Source organism: Salmo salar, chromosome ssa22 (assembly GCF_905237065.1).
Source record: "Salmo salar chromosome ssa22, Ssal_v3.1, whole genome shotgun sequence".
NCBI lineage: Eukaryota > Metazoa > Chordata > Actinopteri > Salmoniformes > Salmonidae > Salmo > Salmo salar.
Window position 1 is genome coordinate 33,085,602 of NC_059463.1, and position 21,101 is coordinate 33,106,702.

At 41.8% G+C, this 21,101-nt stretch overlaps 1 protein-coding gene across 2 annotated transcripts in view; it reads left to right on the forward strand.

Moving 5' to 3' along the window:
- The first annotated feature begins 1,062 nt into the window (after positions 1 to 1,062).
- Positions 1,063 to 21,101, forward strand: part of LOC106583304 (RNA-binding motif, single-stranded-interacting protein 2) — a 64,150-nt gene continuing 44,111 nt past the window's right edge. The window contains exon 1 of one of the 2 annotated variants that reach the window (XM_014167343.2): positions 1,063 to 1,262. In XM_014167343.2, the coding sequence (XP_014022818.1) occupies positions 1,191 to 1,262 (72 nt within the window). In that variant the 5' untranslated portion in view covers positions 1,063 to 1,190. The remainder of the gene's footprint in view (positions 1,263 to 21,101) is intronic. The other variant, XM_045705116.1, reaches the window with a different exon arrangement.

Genomic DNA, 21,101 nt, shown 5'->3' on the forward strand with positions numbered 1-21,101 from the left:
ACACACACATACACATATACACTATACAAACACACAGACAATACTTGGGCACCTTAGATGTAATCAGTTTGGATTTACGAGCAAAACACTGGGATAGGAGGGGGTTTCTTAGCAACGGGCCTGTTGCTGTCCAAACAATGTTAGCATCGTCAAAACGACTGGCTGTGCCAGACCGGGGTTTTGCTGAGTGCAACAATGTCACTTGTGTTGTGAGTCCCTGTCTGCAGCCAGTCAGTGGTATGCTCCAACCCAACAGCTGTCAGGCAGACAGACAGCCTACATCTCTGAGACACAGACACAGTGACACACTCTCGCTCACACACACTAGGCTATGCATGCACTCATACACACATGCAAGCATATTTTTTAAAAGGGGTGTTATACTGAGACCAATGTCTCTTTTACAGATGAGCCCTGAATTACATAAATTACATAAAATACACACATGAAAATATAAATACAAAATGCAAGCAGGAAGAACAACACGGTCATAAAAAAACATATTCATCAGTAATAAGGTCCCTAATCAGCTTTCTGAATTGCCTGAGATAATCAGCCCAAGATAATTGCCACGGCTACGGGAAGATGGTGCTGTATTATTCTTCTCTGCTCTGCTGACCAGCATTTTGCACTAATTTGGTAGGATTAAAAAAATATATATTATACTTTTTTTCTCTGATTTAGCCATCCCCATCCCATACTTAGCCCTAAACTATATTTTCAGTTTTTATTTTACCTTTATTTAACTAGGCAAGTCGGTTAAGAACAAATTCTTATTTTCAATGACAGCCTAGGAACAGTGGGTTAACTGCCTTGTTTGGGGTAGAATGACAGATTTGTACCTTGTCTGCTCGGGGATTCGATCTTGCAACCTTCCAGTTACTAGTCCAACGCTCTAACCACTAGGCAACCTGCCGCCCCAACATAGCAATTGCTTCCCCAACATAGCCCTACAGTCTTTATGTTTCGTTCATTCAGTAACCGTTCCATCTTATGTTTCGTTTATCAGTAACCGTTCCATAGACTGTTGATATTGGCGCGCTAGGACCCAGACGTGTGAAAAAGCACCGCTTGGCCGCGACAGCAGCATTGGCGGCAGCGGGACTTGCATCGCTCCCAAGCTTCCCGAGCTGCTGACGTCAGCTGGCAGCCTGGGCTGTACTCGCCGCACTGGACATAGCGCCGAGAAAATGCTGCTCTCTGTACCGCCAAGGGCAGATATCAATCCATACATCGGCTATAACAGCAGAAACAGCAAAAAGGTAAACCCATTCAGGATTTTCTGTTTTTCTTGCGCTCTCGGTCACCCAGTAGGGCATTACGCCACTGTATCAGTTGCGACAGAAACCTATGTAGAGCATGACAGTAGCTTATACAGTGTCCTTGAAAAACAAAGTCTACAAAATAAACTTAAGTCTTTGTAGAGAAAATTGCTGCTCACTATTTTGCACCCCCACAGTGGTATGTGTAAAAACGGCTATTCGATGGTCTGGGCATATATGCATCCTTAATATGCATTTTTTATTTCCTATATGGGAGTTACACCATAGAGAGAAAGGATGTCGATAGGATTATGATCAGTCAGAAAAAGTCAATAGTGGATACAAACTTTTATGAGTAACTGTACCGTATTGGGACAGTGTTGAGCGAATGTGCATAAATGTGAATCCCGAATAGGTGGGGGCGGGGAGAAGAAGAGGGAGAAGGATAATGTGTTATTCAGTGTAGCCTTAACTGATTTCAGTCTCATTTTCAGCATGGTTGTCAATGAACAGTGATATCAATAGTGTAAAATCAAGTATCTATTGTCTACGCAGCCGCGTTAGTTTGGCAAAGTATTTTTCATTTTTTTTTTAATGAAAGGCACAGTTGCCCCACCCCTTGAAAAACCCCACCATTGTGACGATGCTTACTTTTCCCATACTATGAATAGCCAAACAACACTTATATTACATTTATAATACTGAGTCGTTGTAGCCAACAATAATCAATCTGCAATTGAAACGCTACAAATCATGTCAGGGTTTGACATTATGAACCGTTGTAATATAAAATATATACATTGTACCACGAATGCAAGAGTGAAAATGTGTTTTATAGCCTAACTATTAACTAGATATTACAATGTTGTTACAACATACAGCACCAGTCAGAAGTTTGGACACACCTACTCATTCAAGGGTTTTTCTTTATTTTTACTATTTTGTACATTGTAGAATAATAGTGAAGACATCAAAACTATGAAATAACACATATGGAATCATGTATTAACCAAAAAAGTGTTAAACAAATCAAAATATATTTGAGATTCTTCAAAGTAGCCACCCTTTTCCTTGATGACAGCTTTGCACACTCTTGGCATTCTCTCAACCAGGTTCACCTGGAATGTTTTTCCAACTTGAAGGAGTTCTCACATATGCTGAGCACTTGTTGGCTGCTTTTCCTTTACTCTGAGGTCCAACTGATCCCAAACCATCTCAATTGGGTTGAGTTCAAGTGATTGTGGAGGCCAGGTCATCTGATACAGCACTTCATCACTCTCCTTCTTGGTCAAATAGCCCTACTAGCATAAATGTTGCGTTCAAAAGAAACACAATACAAGATCAAAGCCAAAGCTATTGGGTTCTATTAATGCAACACCTAAAATATTTGATAAATGATGCTGTAGTCAGAATCGTTTCATTACAAATAGGCGAGAGAGAAATGCAATCATGTGTTTTAATAGTTGTTCTGATGAAGTGACAGGTCACCATCATTTACAGCATTTTAGTCTCTCTCTGGAATATGAATGTAGCCTATGCCTACATTAGAGCTATGCAATTAATATTAATATTAATGTCTTGACATGATTTCAAATGGAACTTGATATTGTAAGGTGTTTTATTTAACTTAACTAAATTACGATTAAGATGTACAGTGGGGTCTGAAATTATTGACAACCTTGATAAAGATGAGCAATAATGACTTACTGAAATAAATAATTCAAATACTGAGCTATATTGTATGCAAAACAAATTGGGAAATTATATTATTTTATACTAATACAATTGCACAGAGAACAAGATTTTGTTTAACAACTAATATTTTTCTTTCTAAAAAAGGTAGGGGTCAAAATTATTGACACCCCTCAAGATTCTTATAAATAAAATAGTCAAAAGTTTAGTGTTTAGTCCCATATTCCTAGCACACAATGACTACATCAAGCTTGTGACTCTACAAGCTTGTTGGATGCATTTGCAGTTTGTTTTGGTTGTGTTTCAGATTATTTTGTGCCCAATAGAAATTAATGGTAAATAATGTATTGTGTCATTTTGGAGTCACTTTTATTGTAAATAAGAATAGAATATGTTTCTAAACACTTCTACATTAATGTGGATGTTACCATGATTACGGATTATCCTGAATGAATAGTAAATCATTGAGAGTGAGAAAGTTACAGAGGGTCAAAGATCATACCCCCAAGACACGCTAATCTCCCTGTTATTGGTAATGGTAAAGAGGTTAGCATGTCTTGGGAGTATGATCTTTGATACAAATTGTTTTATTGTATTATTTTGAGCATGCGATATAACTGAGTATTTAAATTATTTTAGTTATTGCTCATCTTTATCAAGGGTGTCAAGCATTTCGGACCCCACTGTATCTCCTCAGCTTTTCAAATTCTGCACATTTCAGGGTTGGTTATGTGGCTCTTGGATGCTTTTACACATAGTCTTTTTACTGTAAAAACTAGTGATGCGCCGATATGACATTTTTGGCCGATACTGATATCTGATATTTTCCTTGCCAACAAAAAAAAACGATACCGATAACCGATATAAAAAAAAATGTTGCGGCCTTTTAAGCATTCTAGTACAGTTAAATAGTTAACACACACACATGGACTAAGGCACTGCATTTCACTACAGCCCCTGGTTCAAATCCAGGCTATATCACATCCGGCCGTGATTGGGAGTCCCATAGGGCGGCGCACAATTGGCCCAGCGTCGTCTGGATTTGGCAGGGGTAGGCTGGCATTGTAAATAAGAATTTGTTCTTAACTGACTTGTCTAGTTTAATAAAGGTTACACACATACACCACACTGACCAAAACGTTATTTTGTTGGCATTTCCGTATGTCCCCATTACCAGTAAAACATAATCAAAACCTTTTTCTTTCACTTACTTGCTGTGCTGTTTCATTGTTCATTTTTTCAGTCGTTTCATTCTCAACCAGAATTTCTTTGGAACGCCGTTTGGGTCTTTGCGTGTCAAAGAAAATACACGTAAAATAACACTATTTGATGTTTCAAATAACACTATTTGACGTGTCAACACTATAAGACGTGTCAAATAAGCTTGTTGACCAATCAGGACCTGAATATGACTGCACGTCACATAATAAATTACGCGTTCATCCATTTTTTTACGTAGTTATTACATATAGATTACACTATCACTCGTATTTCATATGTCACAACGATTCATCGATACGTATGCTATGATGCTGGTAAAGTTGTCTCGTGCACCAACTGTGCTGGTCATAAAAAAAAGCCAGCTAGCTCATGGATGCAAACAATGTTCTTCCCCCAAAACATAGCAACACGACATAATCTGTTTTAGTAGCTATAGTTAGCTAGCTAACTATATAGCTGGGTGTCATCATCAAAAATAACCCTAATTTATAAGACAGTTCTTATTTGATTAATGGTGGTAGGACCCATCTATGTGAAGCTAGCCACAATAAGGATTAGCCACAAGAGTGGACTTTGCGGTTAGCCTTCAAAATAAAAGTATGTCATTGACAGTGAATCAAATAAATACAAATAGTAGAATTATCCCATAATTGAATAGATCATGCTAAACGAGGTTGGAATGTTGTTATATAAAATCAACAAAAGACAATAATTTGTTCATTTGACAAAAATCTGTTGAAATCTCACTGGATGTATTATACTTTAGAATTGAATTGGGGGCATACTTATTTCACTGTACAGACTTACCTATGGATTGTGGATCAATGACATTGGCTATCAGTCTACTCAGTGACACTCAGAGAGCATTAGCATCGTAGCTCTTATTGCAAGACTCTGAAACAACTGTGAATTGAGCCACATTTATTGTCAACCTATGTGTATTGAACACTATTCCCGAGGAAAAACAATACTGCGTGGATGTTTTGGAGTCTGATAACTCTGAGGAGGACGTTGAGAAAAAATATATTTGGTATTGAGTAGACTGGTACCCCATTTCATTGATCCCCAATCCTTAGGTAAAGCTGTACAGTGAAATAGGAATGTCAATACAGACAACAGGCTGACTGGGGAGGTGATTTCACACAGTCACAGTCCCGCGATAAGAGCTACAATGCTAATATTTGTGTAAACTGTTCACAGTTATGTTTTGTGGGTGTCAACGAGTAGACTGATAGCCCATTTCATTGCTTCACATTCTAACCTTGTTTAACATTATCCAGTCTAAATATGGCATGATTCCACCAATTGTAACCTTCTGCATCATTTTCAAATAGTTACTTTTATTATGAAGGCAAACTGCAAATTCCACTATTGTGCCTAATCCTTATTGTGGCTAGCTTCACAACACATAACCCGGTCTGGTCGAGCATCAGTAGCCAGATGAAGCTAGCTGGCTGCTTATAACATTAGCTTTGGGCAACAGGGTTAAGTAGCTGGCTAGTTATTTATTTTCATGAACTGAAGTTCAATTTCAATAGGCAAACAACAAGTGGCAACCTAGCTAATACTTACTCACAAGGATTCCTAAATCATTGCTAAGAATAATGAAAATGACTGCAGTTTTTACTGGTCATTGTTTTCAGGCTGGTTATATTGGTGCTAGCTTATTATTATTATTTTAAGCGTCAAATATTGTTATTTGATGTGTATCTTTTTGGACACGCAAAAACCCAAACGACGTTCCATAGTATATATGTCTTGAAGCTAATAGCAGTCACGCTATTACTGTGTAACTCCGGTAGGGCAACATCTGAAAAATAGTGCACTTGGTAATGTCTACCGGTGCTCGACAAGGTCGACGAAAGCCAACATCATCCACGACAGAGAATGGTTGATTGTCAAGGGCAATGAATTCCATTAACTCGGCATTAATGGATTTTGCCTTTGAGTTGCCTCGCTGAAATTTTCTTACTCTTTTTAAATGACTGCTCGACTTGTTGACTGCTCAAACCACACAGCAGACATTGTGTGGGCTAGTTTAGGAGTGCTGTGTTGCACGTGTAGCGCAACATTTTACGTGGTGTGATTACGTCATGTACCTACGTTATATAGGTATGCACGTCAGCTTTGACATCGGTTTTGCACATTGGCGTTAAACTAGACATCAAATCAAATCAAACTTTATTTGCCACATGCACTGAATACAACAAGTGTAGACTTTACCGTGAAATGCTTACTTACAAGCCCTTAACCAACAGTGCAGTTCAAGAAGAAGAAATTGTTTACCAAGTAGGCTAAAATAAAAGTAGTAATAAAAAGTAGCACAATAAGAATAACAATATCGAGGCTATATACAGGGGCACTGGTACCGAGTCAGTGTGCAGGAGTACAGGCTAGTTGAGGTAATCTGTACATGTAGGTGGGGGCAAAGTGACTATACATAGGTAACAAACAAACAGAGAGTAGCAGCAGTGTACAAGGTGGGGGGGGTCAATGTAAATTGGCCTGTGGCGATTTTTATGAATTGTTCAGCAGTCTTATGGCTTGGGGGTAGAAGTTGTTGAGGAGCCTTTTGGTCCTAGACTTGCTGCTCCAGTACCGCTTGCCGTGCGGTAGCAGAGAAAACAGTCTATAACTTGGGTGGCTGGAGTCTCTGACAATTTTATGGCCTTTCCTCAGACACCGCCTATTATATACAGTTGAATTCGGAAGTTTACATACACCTTAGCCAAGTACAGTTAAACTCAGTTTTTCACAATTCTTGACATTTAATCCTAGTAAAAATTCCCTGTGTTAGGTCAGTTAGGATCATCACTTTATTTTAAGACTGTGAAATGTCAGAATAAATGTAGAGAGAATGATTTATTTCAGCTTTTATTTCTTTCATCACATTCCCAATGGGTCAGAAGTTTACATACACTCAATTAGTATTTGGTAGCATTGCATTTAAATTGTTTAACTTGGGTCAAACGTTTCAGGTAGCCTTCCCCAAAACTTCCCACAATAAGTTGGGTGAATTTTGGCCCATTCCTCTTGACAGAGCTTGTGTAACTGAGTCAGGTTTGTAGGCCTCCTTGCTCACACACACTTTTTCAGTTCTGCCCACATATTTTCTATAGGATTGAGGTCAGGGCTTTGTGACGGCCACTCCAATACCTTGACTTTGTTGTCCTTAAGCCATTTTGCCACAACTTTGGAAGTATGCTTGGGGTCATTGCCAATTTGGAAGACCCATTTGCGACCAAGCCTTACTTTCCTGACTGATGTCTTCGAGATGTTGCTTCAATATATCCACATAATTTCCCTGCACCAGTCCCTCCTGCAGCAAAGCACCCCCACAACATGATGCTGCCACCCCTGTGCTTCACGGTTGGGATGGTGTACTTCGGCTTGCAAGCCTCCCCCTTTTTCCTCCAAACATAACGATGGTCATTATGGCCAAACAGTACTATTTTTGTTTTATCAGACCAGAGGACATTTCTCCAAAAAGTACGATCTTTGTCCCAATGTGCAACTGCAGACTGTAGTCTGGCTTTTTTTATGGCGGTTCTTGGAGGAGAGGCTTCTTCCTAAGCTTAGCGGCCTTTCAGGTTATCTCGATATAGGACTCGTTTTACTGTGGTTATAGATACTTTTGTACCTGTTTCCTCCAGCATCATCACAAGGTTCTTTGCTGTTGTTCTAGGATTGATTTGCACTTCTCGCACCAAAGTAAGTCATCTCATTTTACATTTTACACGTCTCCTTCCTGAGCGGTATGATGGCTGCGTTGTCCCATGGTGTTTATACTTGCGCACTATTATTTGTACAGATGAACTTGGTACCTTCAGGCGTTTGGAAATTACTCCCAAGCATGAACCAGACTTGTGGAGGTCTACAATTTCTTTCTGAGGTCTTGGCTGATTTCTTTTGATTTTCCCATGATGTCAAGCAAAGAGGCACTGGGTTTGAAGGTTGGCCTTGAAATACATCCACAGGTACACCTCCAAATGAATCGAATGATGTCAATTAGCATGTTCATATTCTGGAATTTTCCAAGCTGTTTAAAGGCACAACTTAGTGTATGTAAACTTCTGACCCACTGGAATTGTGATACAGTGAATTATAAGTGAAATAATCTTTCTGTAAACAATTGTTGGAAACATTACTTGTATCAGGCACAAAGTAGATATCCTAGCCGACTTGCCAAACTATAGTTTGTTAACAAGAGATTTGTGGAGTGGTTGAAAAGCGAGTTTTAATGACTCCAACCTAAGAGTATGTAAACTTCCGACTTCAATTGTAGGTCCTGGATGGCAGGAAGCTTGGCCCCAGTGATGTACTGGGCCGTTCGCACTACCCTCTGTAGCGACTTATGGTCAGATGCCCAGCAGTTTCTATACCAGGAGGTGATGCAACCGGTCAGGATGCTCTTGATGGTGCAGCTGTAGAACCGTTTGAGGATCTGGGGGCCAATGCCAAATCTTTTCAGTCTCCTGAGGTTTTGTTATGCCCTCTTCATGACTGTCTTGGTATGTTTGGACCATGATAGTTTGTTAGTGATGTGGAGACCAAGGAACTTGAAACTCTCGACCCACTCCACTACTGCCCTGTCGATGTTAATGGGGGCCTGTTCGGTCCGCCTTTTCCTGTAGTCCACGATCAGCTCCTTTGTCTTGCTCACATTGAGGGAGAGGTTGTTGTCCTGGCACCACACTGCCAGTTCTCTGACCTCCCTATAGGCCATCTCATCGTTTTTGGTGATCAGGCCTACCACTGTTGTGTCGTCAGCAAACTTAATGATGGTGTTGGAGTCGTGTTTGGCCACATGATCGTGAGTGAACAGGGAATACAGGAGGGGACTAAGTATACACCCCTGAGGGGCCCCAGTGTTAAGGATCAGCATGGCAGATGTGTTGTTGCCCACTCTTACCACCTGGGGGCGGCCCGTCAGCAAGTCCAGGATCCAGTTGCAAGGTTAGGTGTTAAGTCCCAGAGTCCTTAGCTTAGTGATGAGCTTCGTGGTCACTATGGTGTTGAAGGCTGAGCTGTAGTCAATGAGCAGCATTCTCACATAGGTGTTCCTTTTGTCCAGGTGAGAAAGGGCAGTGTGGAGTGCGATTGAGATTGCGTCATCTGTGGATCTGTTGGGGCGATATGCGAATTGGAGTGGGTCTAGGGTGTCCGGGAGGATGCTGTTGATGTGAGCCATGACCAGCCTTTCAAAGCACTTCATTGCTACCACGTGGCGGTAACCATTTAGGCAGGTTACCTTTGCTTCCTTGGGCACAGGGACTATGGTGGTCTGCTTGAAACATGTGGGTATTACAGACTTGGTCAGGGAGAGGTTGAAAATGTCAGTGAAGACACTTGACAGTTAGTCCGCGCATGCTTTGAGTACACGTCCTGGTAATCCGTCTGGCCCAGCGGCTTTGTGAATGTTGACCTGAAGCGAGCATAAAAGGCATTTAGCTCGTCTGGTAGGCTCGCGTCACTGGGCAGCTCACGCCTGGGTTTCCCTTTGTAGTCCGTAATAGTTTTCAAGCCCTGCCACATTGGGCCGATACCGATGTTGGCATTTTTAGCTAATATCTGCCGATTCTAATGTGTTCACTGATTTAAAGTGCATCCCTAGTAAAAGCACAACACAACAGGGAAAACTCACATTATTGAATTACTGATTTTATATGAATATTTTTGCAGTGTATAATGTGGCCTGTCTGTCATTCATTTGCCTGTGTTGCTTGCGTGCCAAAAGGTATTTGAGTAGTTTTTGACATCCCCTCCAAGCTTCTCTGTCCTGTTGTGCAGGTCTGTCTGTGGCTGTTGTGCTTACCTTTCCTCTATGAGAGCCTGAGGTAATTTGTATAGCTTGAAGGAGGAGGTTGTGGAGAGAGAGAGATGTTTACTGTTCATTTCAAATAATTTTTTGTTTATGTTGTTTTGTGTCTTCTCACTTTTGTTTATTGTTTATTTCACTTGCTTTGGCAATGCAAACACGTTTCCCATGCCAATAAAGCCCCTTTGAATTGAACTGAAAAAGAGAGAGAGAGATGCAGGACAGAATGAATACCACAGACTGTGATGATGCTAATTTTAGCAGTGCGTTGTCATGTTTTGACAGTGTCTTTCATTTATAGACAATCATGTCTGCTGCATCATTGCACTAAAACTGAAAGAACTAACATGTTCAGTTATCATACAATTGGCATAATTTTGTTACTGGAGTAAGAGTATTGTGATTGAGAGATTAAGTGATTGAGTTTCCCCTTCTGGACATTCTTAATGGTTCTGTTTGTCAGGAACCCATAGCACTGTCGTGATACTGGAGAACCAATGGGCAGTGTTAGAAATGGGGGGGGACCAAGGGAATTGAACCCGTGTGAACCATTGTGTATGTCAAATATATTATGATACATTTATTGAGAGATGGAATATAATGATGAGAACAAGCCATGAGCACTTCAAGGAGAAGAGAAAAAGTATTTATTCAGTGACAGTTTAAGTTCATTGATGTTGAGATTTGAAAAATAATGACGTAGAGAGAGAGGTGTTTCCCTTGTTCTTATCCCTATTGTTTATTGTCTATTGCGTTTGCTTTGACAATGTAAACATAAGTTTCCCATGCCAACAAAGCCCTTTGAATTGAATTGAATTGAAAATTGATAGCGAGAGAGAGAGAGAGAGAGAGAGAGAGAGAGAGAGAGAGAGAGAGAATGGGTAGTTGACACTTTGCATTACTTTTTTTACATATTCTCAGCACAGACAGATTTCTGTTCCCTGTACTTCATTAATACAGAGGTAGGAAGAATGCTGACACACCCACACACACAGTGTCGTGGACCTGGAGTTCACTAAGATGTCAAGTTCTCATGTGGAGAGATTTCTTACATATCATCCTCCCTCTATTCCTCTCTACTTTCCCATCCTTCTCCCTCACTCTCTCTCCGGCTCTCTCTTTTGCTTCTCTATCTCACTCTCTCTCTCCCTTCTCCCTTTCTTTCTCTCTCTCTCCCCCTCTTTCTCTCGTTCTCTACCTCTCTACCTGTCTGACGTTCCTGTATACCTGAGCGTCCAGCAGGAGTATGTAAAAGACAAAGACAAAATAAAGGGTGTGCTGAGCTGAGGGGTGAAAAAAGAGCCCGTTGTGTGTGTGAGGTGATTAGCCAACCAGATGGCACCAGGGGTTTGGTTACTGTGGTGCCTCCAGATTCATCCACTCCTCCTCCCCTGCCTGCACTACTACCTAAATTCTTCTCCCAAATAAATATAATTAATGGTCAATTTGTTTTGGTCCTGTCCTGAATTTCCTGGTGGAAAATACAAAACGAGGATGCAGGTTAATCCAAAACCAAGGATCGAATGAGTTTATTCTGTTCTTTTGTATGTGCACATTTGCGTATTTCACAACCAAATTTCGTACTCAAATAATGTGACCGAATGATGATAGAATGGAAGTTGTCATTTTCAAGGCAAGGGTTAATACTGTGTATGCTGGTGTTAAGTGCTAAAACCTGTGATAAAATAAAGTATACAGAAGTCATGTTGCCTTGTCTTTGTAAGAAGACACCTTTCAGTATATACACATGGAGAAATTCTTAAGGTTATTTCTTTACGGTCTCATTTCAAGTGACTAAGTAAAAAAAAATATATATATATATATATATATATATATATGACTAAGTATTAGAACGCAACGTGAAAATAAACTTTAGCATAAGTATTTTGAGGGAAAGATCTGTGTGTTTCATCCTAAGATCCCCTGAGGAGGCCTGGTGGATGTGAGGCCCTGCATGCCTTTCCTTTGAATTTATCTATTTCATACTTTCACTTTCAACCCACCTAAACCTTTGAAATATCATCAACATTAAAGGATACTATCCCTAATGCAAACCAGGGCACTTATTTCCAGTTCAGTTTTGGCTTTCAAGTTTCTTTCTTTGATGCAGAGAGATCTGAGTTGGGTAGACATTTTGGAATCTAAAACAATATGCTCAACACAACAACAGGTGTTTGTTCGTATGTCTGAACTGCTCACTGTTGTGTCTCTTGTCCTGACCAGTTTGCCTTCATCCATAAAGTAATTGATTTTACTGCATGTGTAACTGGTGTGAAATGGCTACGTAGTTATGGTGCGCGCTAGTTGTGTTTCAATCAGTGACGTCACTCCCTCTGAGACCTTGAAGTAGTTGTTTCCCTTTCTCTGCAAGGGCCGCTGCTTTTGTGGAGTGATAGGTAATGATGCTTCGTGGGAGGCAGGTGTTGATGTATTCAGAGGGTCCCTGGTCCGAGCCCAGGTTGGGGCAAGGACAGGGATGGAAGACAAACTGTTACATTGATGCTGTTGACCTGGATCACTCAGTTGGGCTCTGCCCAGCTGCTGGGGTTGTTGCGGAGAAGGAAGTAGTGGTGGCTATTCAGCATGATAAATGTCCATCGGGGGCAGGGTAGATGTCTGTTGGGGGGTTCTAATGGGGGAGCAGCAGGGGTTATAGAAGCGGGGATAACTGGCCGTGGCTCGGGTGGCTGAGGTCCCTGATGATTTTCTTGGCCTTCCTGCGACACCTGGTGTTGTAGTAGGTGTCCTGGAGGGCAGGCAGTAGGCACCCAATGGTACTTTCGGCTGAGCGTGTGGATATGCCGTACCAGGCTGTGATGCAGCTCGACAGTATGCTCTTGATGATGCTCCGGAGAACACTGTGAAGGCCCTCGGGGACAGGCCAAATTTCTTCAACATCCTGAAGTTGAAGAGTCGCTGTCGTGCCTTCTTCACCACGGATTCCGTCTGGTTTGACCATTTTAGCTCCTAGGAGATGTGTACGCCGAGGAACTTGACATTTTTGACCGTCTCCACAGCGGCTCCGTTGATGAAGATGGGGGCGTGCTCAACCTGGTTCCTCCTGATGTCTACAATCAGCTCCTTTGTTTTGCTGACGTTGAGTGAGTGATAGGTAACGATGCTTCTTGAGTGACTGTTGTCGATGTTGGCAGAGGGTCCCTGGTTTGAGCCCAGGTTGGGGCAAGGATAGGGACTGAAGTGATTCTGTTTCACATGCACATAGATTCTTAGCAAATGTAGCCTAACCAAATCATCAAAATAATATTGAAGCTTAGTTATATAGTGCATTCGGAAACTATTCAGACCCCTTCCCTTTTTCTACATTTTGTTTTACGTTACAGCTTTCGATCTACAGTCGTGGCCAAAAATGTTGAGAATGACACAAATATTAATTTCCACAAAGTCTGCTGCTTCAGTGTCTTTAGATATTTTTGTCAGATGTTACTATGGAATATAATTACAAGCATTTCATAAGTGTCAAAGGCATTTATTGACAATTACATGAAGTTGATGCAGAGTCAATATTTGCAGTGTTGACCCTTCTATTTCACGACCTCTGTAATCCACCCTGGCATGCTGTCAGTTAACTTCTGGGCCACAGCCTGACTGATGGCAGCCCATTCTTGCATAATCAATGCTTGGAGTTTGTCAGAATTTGTGGGTTTTTGTTTGTCCACCCGCCTCTTGAGGATTGACCACAAGTTCTCAATGGGATTAAGGTCTGGGGAGTTTCCTGGCCATGGACCCAAAATATTGATGTTTTGTTCCCCTGAGCCACTTAGTTATCACTTTTGCCTTATGGCAAGGTGCTCCATCATGCTGGAAAAGGCATTGTTCGTCACCAAACTGTTCCTGGATGGTTGGGAGAAGTTGTTCTCGTAGGATGTGTTGGTACCATTCTTTATTCATGGCTGTGTTCTTAGGCAAAATTGTGAGTGAGCCCACTCCCTTGGCTGAGAAGCAACCCCACGCATGAATGGTCTCAGGATGCTTTACAGTTTGCATGACACAGGACTGATGGTAGCGCTCACCTTGTCTTCTCCGGACAAGCTTATTTCGGGATGCCCCAAACAATCGGAAAGGGGATTCATCAGAGAAAATTACTTTACCCCAGTCCTCAGCAGTCCAATCCCTGTACCTTTTGCAGAATATCAGTCTGTCCCTGATGTTTTTTCTGGAGAGAAGTGGCTTCTTTGCTGCCCTTCTTGACACCAGGCCTTCCTCCAAAAGTCTTCGCCTCACTGTGCGTGCAGATGCACTCACACCTGCCTGCTGCCATTCCTGAGCAAGCTCTGTACTGGTGGTGCCCTGATCCCGCAGCTGAATCAACTTTAGGAGATGGTCCTGGCGCTTACTGGACTTTCTTGGGCGCCCTGAAGCCTTCTTCACAACAATTGAACCGCTCTCCTTGAAGTTCTTGATGATCCGATAAATGGTTGATTTAGTTGCAATCTTACTGGCAGCAATATCCTTGCCTGTGAAACCCTTTTTGTGCAAAGCAATGATGACGGCACGTGTTTCCTTGCAGGTAACCATGATTGACAGAGGAAGAACAATGATTCCAAGCACCACCCTCCTTTTGAAGCTTCCAGTCTGTTATTCAAACTCAATCAGCATGACAGAGTGATCTCCAGCCTTGTCCTCATCAACACTCACATCTGTGTTAACGAGAGAATCACTGACATGATGTCAGCTGGTCCTTTTGTGGCAGTGGAAATGTTTTTTGGGGATTCAGTTCATTTGCATGGCAAAGAGGGACTTTGCAATTAATTGCAATTCATCTGATCACTCTTCATAATATTCTGGAGTATATGCAAACTGCCATCATACAAACTGAGGCAGCAGACTTTGTGAAAATTAATATTTGTATCATTCTCAAAACTTTTGGCCACGACTGTACACACAAAACCCCATAATGACTAAGCGAAAACAGGGGTTTAGAAATGTGTGCAGATTTATTAAATATAAAAACAGAAATACCTTATTTACATAGGTATTCAGACCCTTTGTGATGAGACTAGAAATTGAGCTCAGGTGCATCCGTTTTCCATTGATCATCCTTGAGATGTTTCATCAACTTGATTGGAGTCCACCTATGGTACATTGACTTGATTGGACTTGATTTAAGGTTCCATAGTTGACAGTGCATGTCAGACAATAACCAAGCCATGAGGTCCAAGGAATTGTCCGTAGAGCTCTAAGATAAGATTGTGTCGAGGCACAGATCTGGGAAGGGTAACAAAAAACTTCTGCAGCATCGAAGGTCCCCAAGAACACAGTGGACTCCATCATTCTTAAATGGAAGAAATTTGGAACCACCAAGACTCCTCCTAGAGCTGGCCGCACGGCCAAACTGAGCAATTGGGGGCTGAAGTGCCTTGGTCAGGGAGGTGACCAAGAACCAGGTGGTCACTCTGACAGAGCTCTAGAGTTCTTCTGTGGAGATGGGAGAACCTTCCAGAAGGACAACCATCTCTGCAGCACTCCACCAATCAGGCCTTTACGGTAGAGTGGCCAGACGGAAGCCACTACTCAGTAAATGGCACATGACACCTTGCTTGGAGTTTGCTGAAAGGCACCTAATGGACTCAGACCATGAGGAACAAGATGGAACTCTTTGGCCTGAATGCCAAGGCTGTAATCGCTGCCAAAGTTGCTTCAACAATGTACTGAGTATAGGGTTTGAATACTTATGTCAATGTGATATTTCTAAAAACCTGTTTTTGTTTTGTCATCATGAGGTTTTGTGTGTAGATTGATGAGGAAAAAAACGATTTAATCCATTTTAGAATAAGGCTGTAACGTAACAAAATGTGGAAAAGTCAAGGGGTCTGAATACTTTCCATATGCACTGTACAGTACAATACCCCATAATGACAAAGCAAAAACAGGTTTTTAGACATTTTTGCCCCCCCCCCCAAAAAAAACGGAAATATCACATTTACGTACGTATTCAGGTCCCTTTACTAAAAACCTGTTTTTGAATTGTCATTATGGGTTATTGTGTGTAGGTTGATGAGAATTGTATGTAGAAATGATGAGATAATACAAATAAACAAAAACATTTAGAATAAGGCTGTAACATAACAAAATGTGGAAAAAGTGAAGGGGTCTGAATACTTTCCGAATGCACTGTAATTCAAGTAAACATTCCCTCTTTGGATTTTCTCATAAATAGACCATTGCAGTATGTCATTTTAAGATAATGCATGATTTTTGTTTTGTTTTTGAGGTTAACATAAATACAATTACATTGTTATAAACATGCATTTACTGTCTTCGCCGTGATATCAAATACTTCTTATTTCAACATGCAGAAATGTAACATAGATGCCTGGTTCTATACTTTTCTGATACATTGTGCTTTAGAAAGAAACATTTTCATTCTGTTTCAGCAGAAATGTATGCCTAAAATGACACCTTTCTATCTATTTCCTTCTGTTTTCCCCTCCAGTCCTGCTAACATCTATATTTAGTATCTCTGCCAGTAAATCTTCTGTTGGGTGTCTGTGCTTTGTTACAGACTTGGTATATCTGGGCTGTGTTAGATTGTCTCCTTTGTATGCCCTGTATAAAGTCACGTAAAGAAACATGTACAAACCTTTTGTCCCCCAGGGGCCTTCTCAAACATGGATACATTGCTATTTACAGCTACACCAACTACCAGGGGACATTATCAGACACTACACCTTTATGCATTGTAAGCTGGGCAGGTGTAGTAAATGGGTGGGATAGGTGCAGTAAGTTCTACTGGTGTAGTGGATGGGTGGGATAGGTGCAGTAAGTTCTACTGGTGTAGTGGATGGGTGGGATAGGTGCAATAAGTTCTACTGGTGTAGTGGATGGGTGGGACAGGTGTAGTAAGTTCTACTGGTGTAGTGGATGGGTGGGATAGGTGCAGTAAGTTCTACTGGTGTAGTGGATGGGTGGGATAGGTGCAGTAAGTTCTACTGGTGTAGTGGATGGGTGGGACAGGTGCGGTAAGTTCTACTGGTGTAGTGGATGCGTGGGATAGGTGCAGTAAGTTCTACTGGTGTAGTGGATGGGTGGGACAGGTGCAGTAAGTTCTACTGGTGTAGTGGATGGGTGGGATAGGTGCAGTAAGTTCTACTGGTGTAGTGGATGGGTGGGATAGGTGCAGTAAGTTATATTGGTGTAGTGGATGGGTGGGACAGGTGCAGTAAGTTCTACTGGTGTAGTGGATGGGTGGGATAGGTGCATTAAGTTCTATTGGTGTAGTGGATGGGTGGGACAGGTGCAGTAAGTTCTACTGGTGTAGTGGATGGGTGGGATAGGTGCAGTAAGTTCTACTGGTGTAGTGGATGGGTGGGACAGGTGAAGTAAGTTCTACTGGTGTAGTGGATGGGTGGGATAGGTGCAGTAAGTCAGTGAGTAAGATAAACTCTGCTGGTGTAGTGCCTTGACACTGGATCAACTTGGCCGGTGCAGTCTCCTTTGTCCCATTGGCTCTGCTCCCACTGTATGTTTATCTAGCTCTCTGTCATTGTTTAATGCGACAGACTTTGAAAATGGTCTCTCCCTTCATTGCCAATCGCATGAGTAGTCCAAGGAAGAGAGAGAGAAAGAGAGAGAGAGAGAGTCCTTGGAGAAAGCACAACTATCTGAAATATGATGCCAAGCACTGCAGTGATGCCAGGCACTGACTGCCTCACATTTTGTTAGATCTCATAAGCTGCTATGGGCCACTGTTTTAAAGGCAGGATCTGGTTCCCCCAGCCTCTGCCACCTGCCACATGCAGCTAAAACTCTGCATGTGTATATTCTGACATCAGTATGCCTACATGAACATTACGCATGTATGTGGGACAGAAAGTCTAAGAAATGGAACAGAGAGAGAGAGGAAGGAGCATGGGTGAGGGATGCAAGAGAGAGAGAGGAAAGAGAAAGAAGAAGGCGAGAACAGTAGGTGAGAGATAAAGAGGAAGTCAAGATAAAGAGATGGAGAGAGAGATAGAGAGATGAATTAAACATAAAGAGATGGAGAGAGATAAATAAAGCCCCTTTGAATTGAGAGAGAGAGAAAGACAGAGAAAGAGAGAAAGAGAGAGAGAGAGGTTTCATGGACGAGTCTGGACTGGAGCCTGGTGTCCTCCGTCACCTGGTAGAAATGTAGAGCGGCTGGTTGGCTGGCTGATGAAAATGACTGCATGATAAGACAAGGAGCAGACAGAAAAAGTATGTCCTGTCTGCCTCTGTACTCTGTACCAGCCTGCCGACTATAAACCACAGCACAGGAACGTTCAGCCAATTTTCAGAGTAACATTTGCCTGTCACCTGAGGCAAAAATACAGCCAGTTTGGCAATAATTACTTCCTTTTACTGTAATCAACCAAGCCTTTTGCTTTGTGGTTGTACCAGTGTGTTGGCTGGAGAACAGGAGAGGGAAAAACAAGTCTTTCATAAGGTGGATCGGAGAGCACAGTAGTTGAATAGATGGATTGTTATCAGATAAATTATATATTTAAATAGGTAGAATGGTTTAGTTTTAATATCAAATTGACTGATTGGGTTTAACATAGCAAAAGTGTTAAGCATTTGACTATAAGTATTTGGTCTAAATGTACTCAAATGTAGGCAATTTCATTGGATCTGAAAGAGTATTTCTAGTTTATCTAATCCCTCAACTAACCGAATTTTGTATTTTTAAAATAATTTAATCTGGACCCAACTGGAGGCTGCCTCAGTCAGACAGTTAACAAATCTGTGTGTCACTCAGTTGGTCAATCAGACAGACAGACAGACGGTCAGTCAGTGGACTCTCCTTTTGGAGGTGGGAGCAAATGCTCCAGCTATAGGATACAGGAAACTAGCCATATCCCCTGATGACAAGCCCAACAGGAGACAGAGATAGAAACAGACAGACTAGAAGCAAGACATACAGACAGACAGTAAGTAGAGAGTTAGATTTAAGGGAGAATGGGCTTGTGCGCTAGGATTTCCTTAAACTAATTAACAACAGGGAGGTCCTGGCAAGCCAATTAAATGGTCAGTGAAAAGCAGTGGCTTTTTTCACAGGCCCTTTTTCTGCCTATCATGGAGGAAGTGGGGAATATATTAATTTATTATAGGTTGTCTGATTTATGGATCGGGAAGCTGGAAGCATTTCAGTGTAGGCCTAATGCAGATTGGGTAGCCTAGTCTAAGTAGAAATTGTCAGGTTGGTAGCGGAGAAACTGTTGAAGGAAAAAATGTTGAGGCTTACTTATGGTGTTGTCCTGTGTGTGTGTGTGAATTAATGAATGAATTACATTTTATTTTTGTGTCAAATCGCCAGTTCACAACCCATCCCATAATTAATACATATGCAAACATTACAATAATTCACTGCAATAATTCAGTGATAATTATTCTGGTGTTCTGTGCAGTGTGCACCGCATATAGATTGTGTGTGTGTGTGTGTGTGTGTGTGTGTGCGTGCGTGCGTGCGTGCGTGTGTATGTGTGTGTGTGTGTGTGTGTGTGTGTGTGTGTGTGCGTTTTGTTTGTGTACAGTGAGGGAAAAAAGTATTTGATCCCCTGCTGATTTTGTACGTTTACCCACTGACAAAGAAATTATCAGTCTATAATTTTAATGGTAGGTTTATTTGAACGGTGAGAGACAGAATAACAACAAAAAAATCCAGAAAAACTCATGTCAAAAATGTTATAAATTCATTTGCATTTTAATGAGGGAAATAAGTATTTGACCCCTCTGCAAAACATGACTTAGTACTTGGTGGCAAAACCCTTGTTGGCAATCACAGAGGACAGACGTTTCTTGTAGTTGGCCACCAGATTTGCAAACATCTCAGGAGGGATTTTGTCCCACTCTTCTTTGCAGATCTTCTCCAAGTCATTAAGGTTTCGAGGCTGACGATTGGGAACTCGAACCTTCAGCTCCCTCCACAGATTTTCTATGGGATTAAGGTCTGGAGACTGGCTAGGCCACTCCAGGACCTTAATGTGCTTCTTCTTGAGCCACTCCTTTGTTGCCTTGGCCGTGTGTTTTGGGTCATTGTCATGCTGGAATACCCATCCACGGCCCATTTTAAATGCCCTGGCTGAGGGAAGGAGGTTCTCACCCAAGATTTGACGGTACATGGCCCCGTCCATCGTCCCTTTGATGCGGTGAAGTTGTCCTGTTCCCTTAGCAGAAAAACACCCCCAAAGCATAATGTTTCCACCTCCATGTTTGACGGTGGGGATGGTGTTCTTGGGGTCATAGGCAGCATTCCTCCTCCTGCAAACATGGTGAGTTGAGTTGATGCCAAAGAGCTCCATTTTGGTCTCATCTGACCACAACACTTTCACCCAGTTGTCCTCTGAATCATTCAGATGTCCATTGGCAAACTTCAGACGGGCATGTATATGTGCTTTCTTGAGCAGGGTGCTGCAGGATTTCAGTCCTTCACAGCGTAGTGTGTTACCAATTGTTTTCTTGGTGACTATGGTCCCAGCTGCCTTGATCATTGACAAGATCCTCCCGTGTAGTTCTGAGCTGATTCCTCACCGTTCTCATGATCATTGCAACTCCACGAGGTGAGATCTTGCATGGAGCCCCAGGCCGAGGGAGATTGACAGTTCTTTTGTGTTTCTTCCATTTGCGAATAATCGCACCAAATGTTGTCACCTTCTCACCAAGCTGCTTGGCGATGGTCTTGTAGCCCATTCCAGCCTTGTGTAGGTCTACAATCTTGTCCCTGACATCCTTGGAGAGCTCTTTGGTCTTGGCCATGGTGGAGAGTTTGGAATCTGATTGATTGATTGCTTCTGTGGACAGGTGTCTTTTATACAGGTAACAAGCTGAGATTATTTAAAATGTAATAAAAATGTATGCACTCTACTGTAAGTCGCTCTGGATAAGAGCATCTGCTAAATGACTAAAATGTAAAATGTAAAAATTAGGAGCACTCCCTTTAAGAGTGTGCTCCTAATCTCAGCTTGTTACCTGTGTAAAAGACACCAGGGAGCCAGAAATCTTTCTGATTGGGGGTCAAATACTTATTTCCCTCATTAAAATGCAAATCAATTTATAAAATTTTTGACATGCGTTTTTCTGGATTTTTTGGTTATTCTGTCTCTCACTGTTCAAATAAACCTACCATTAAA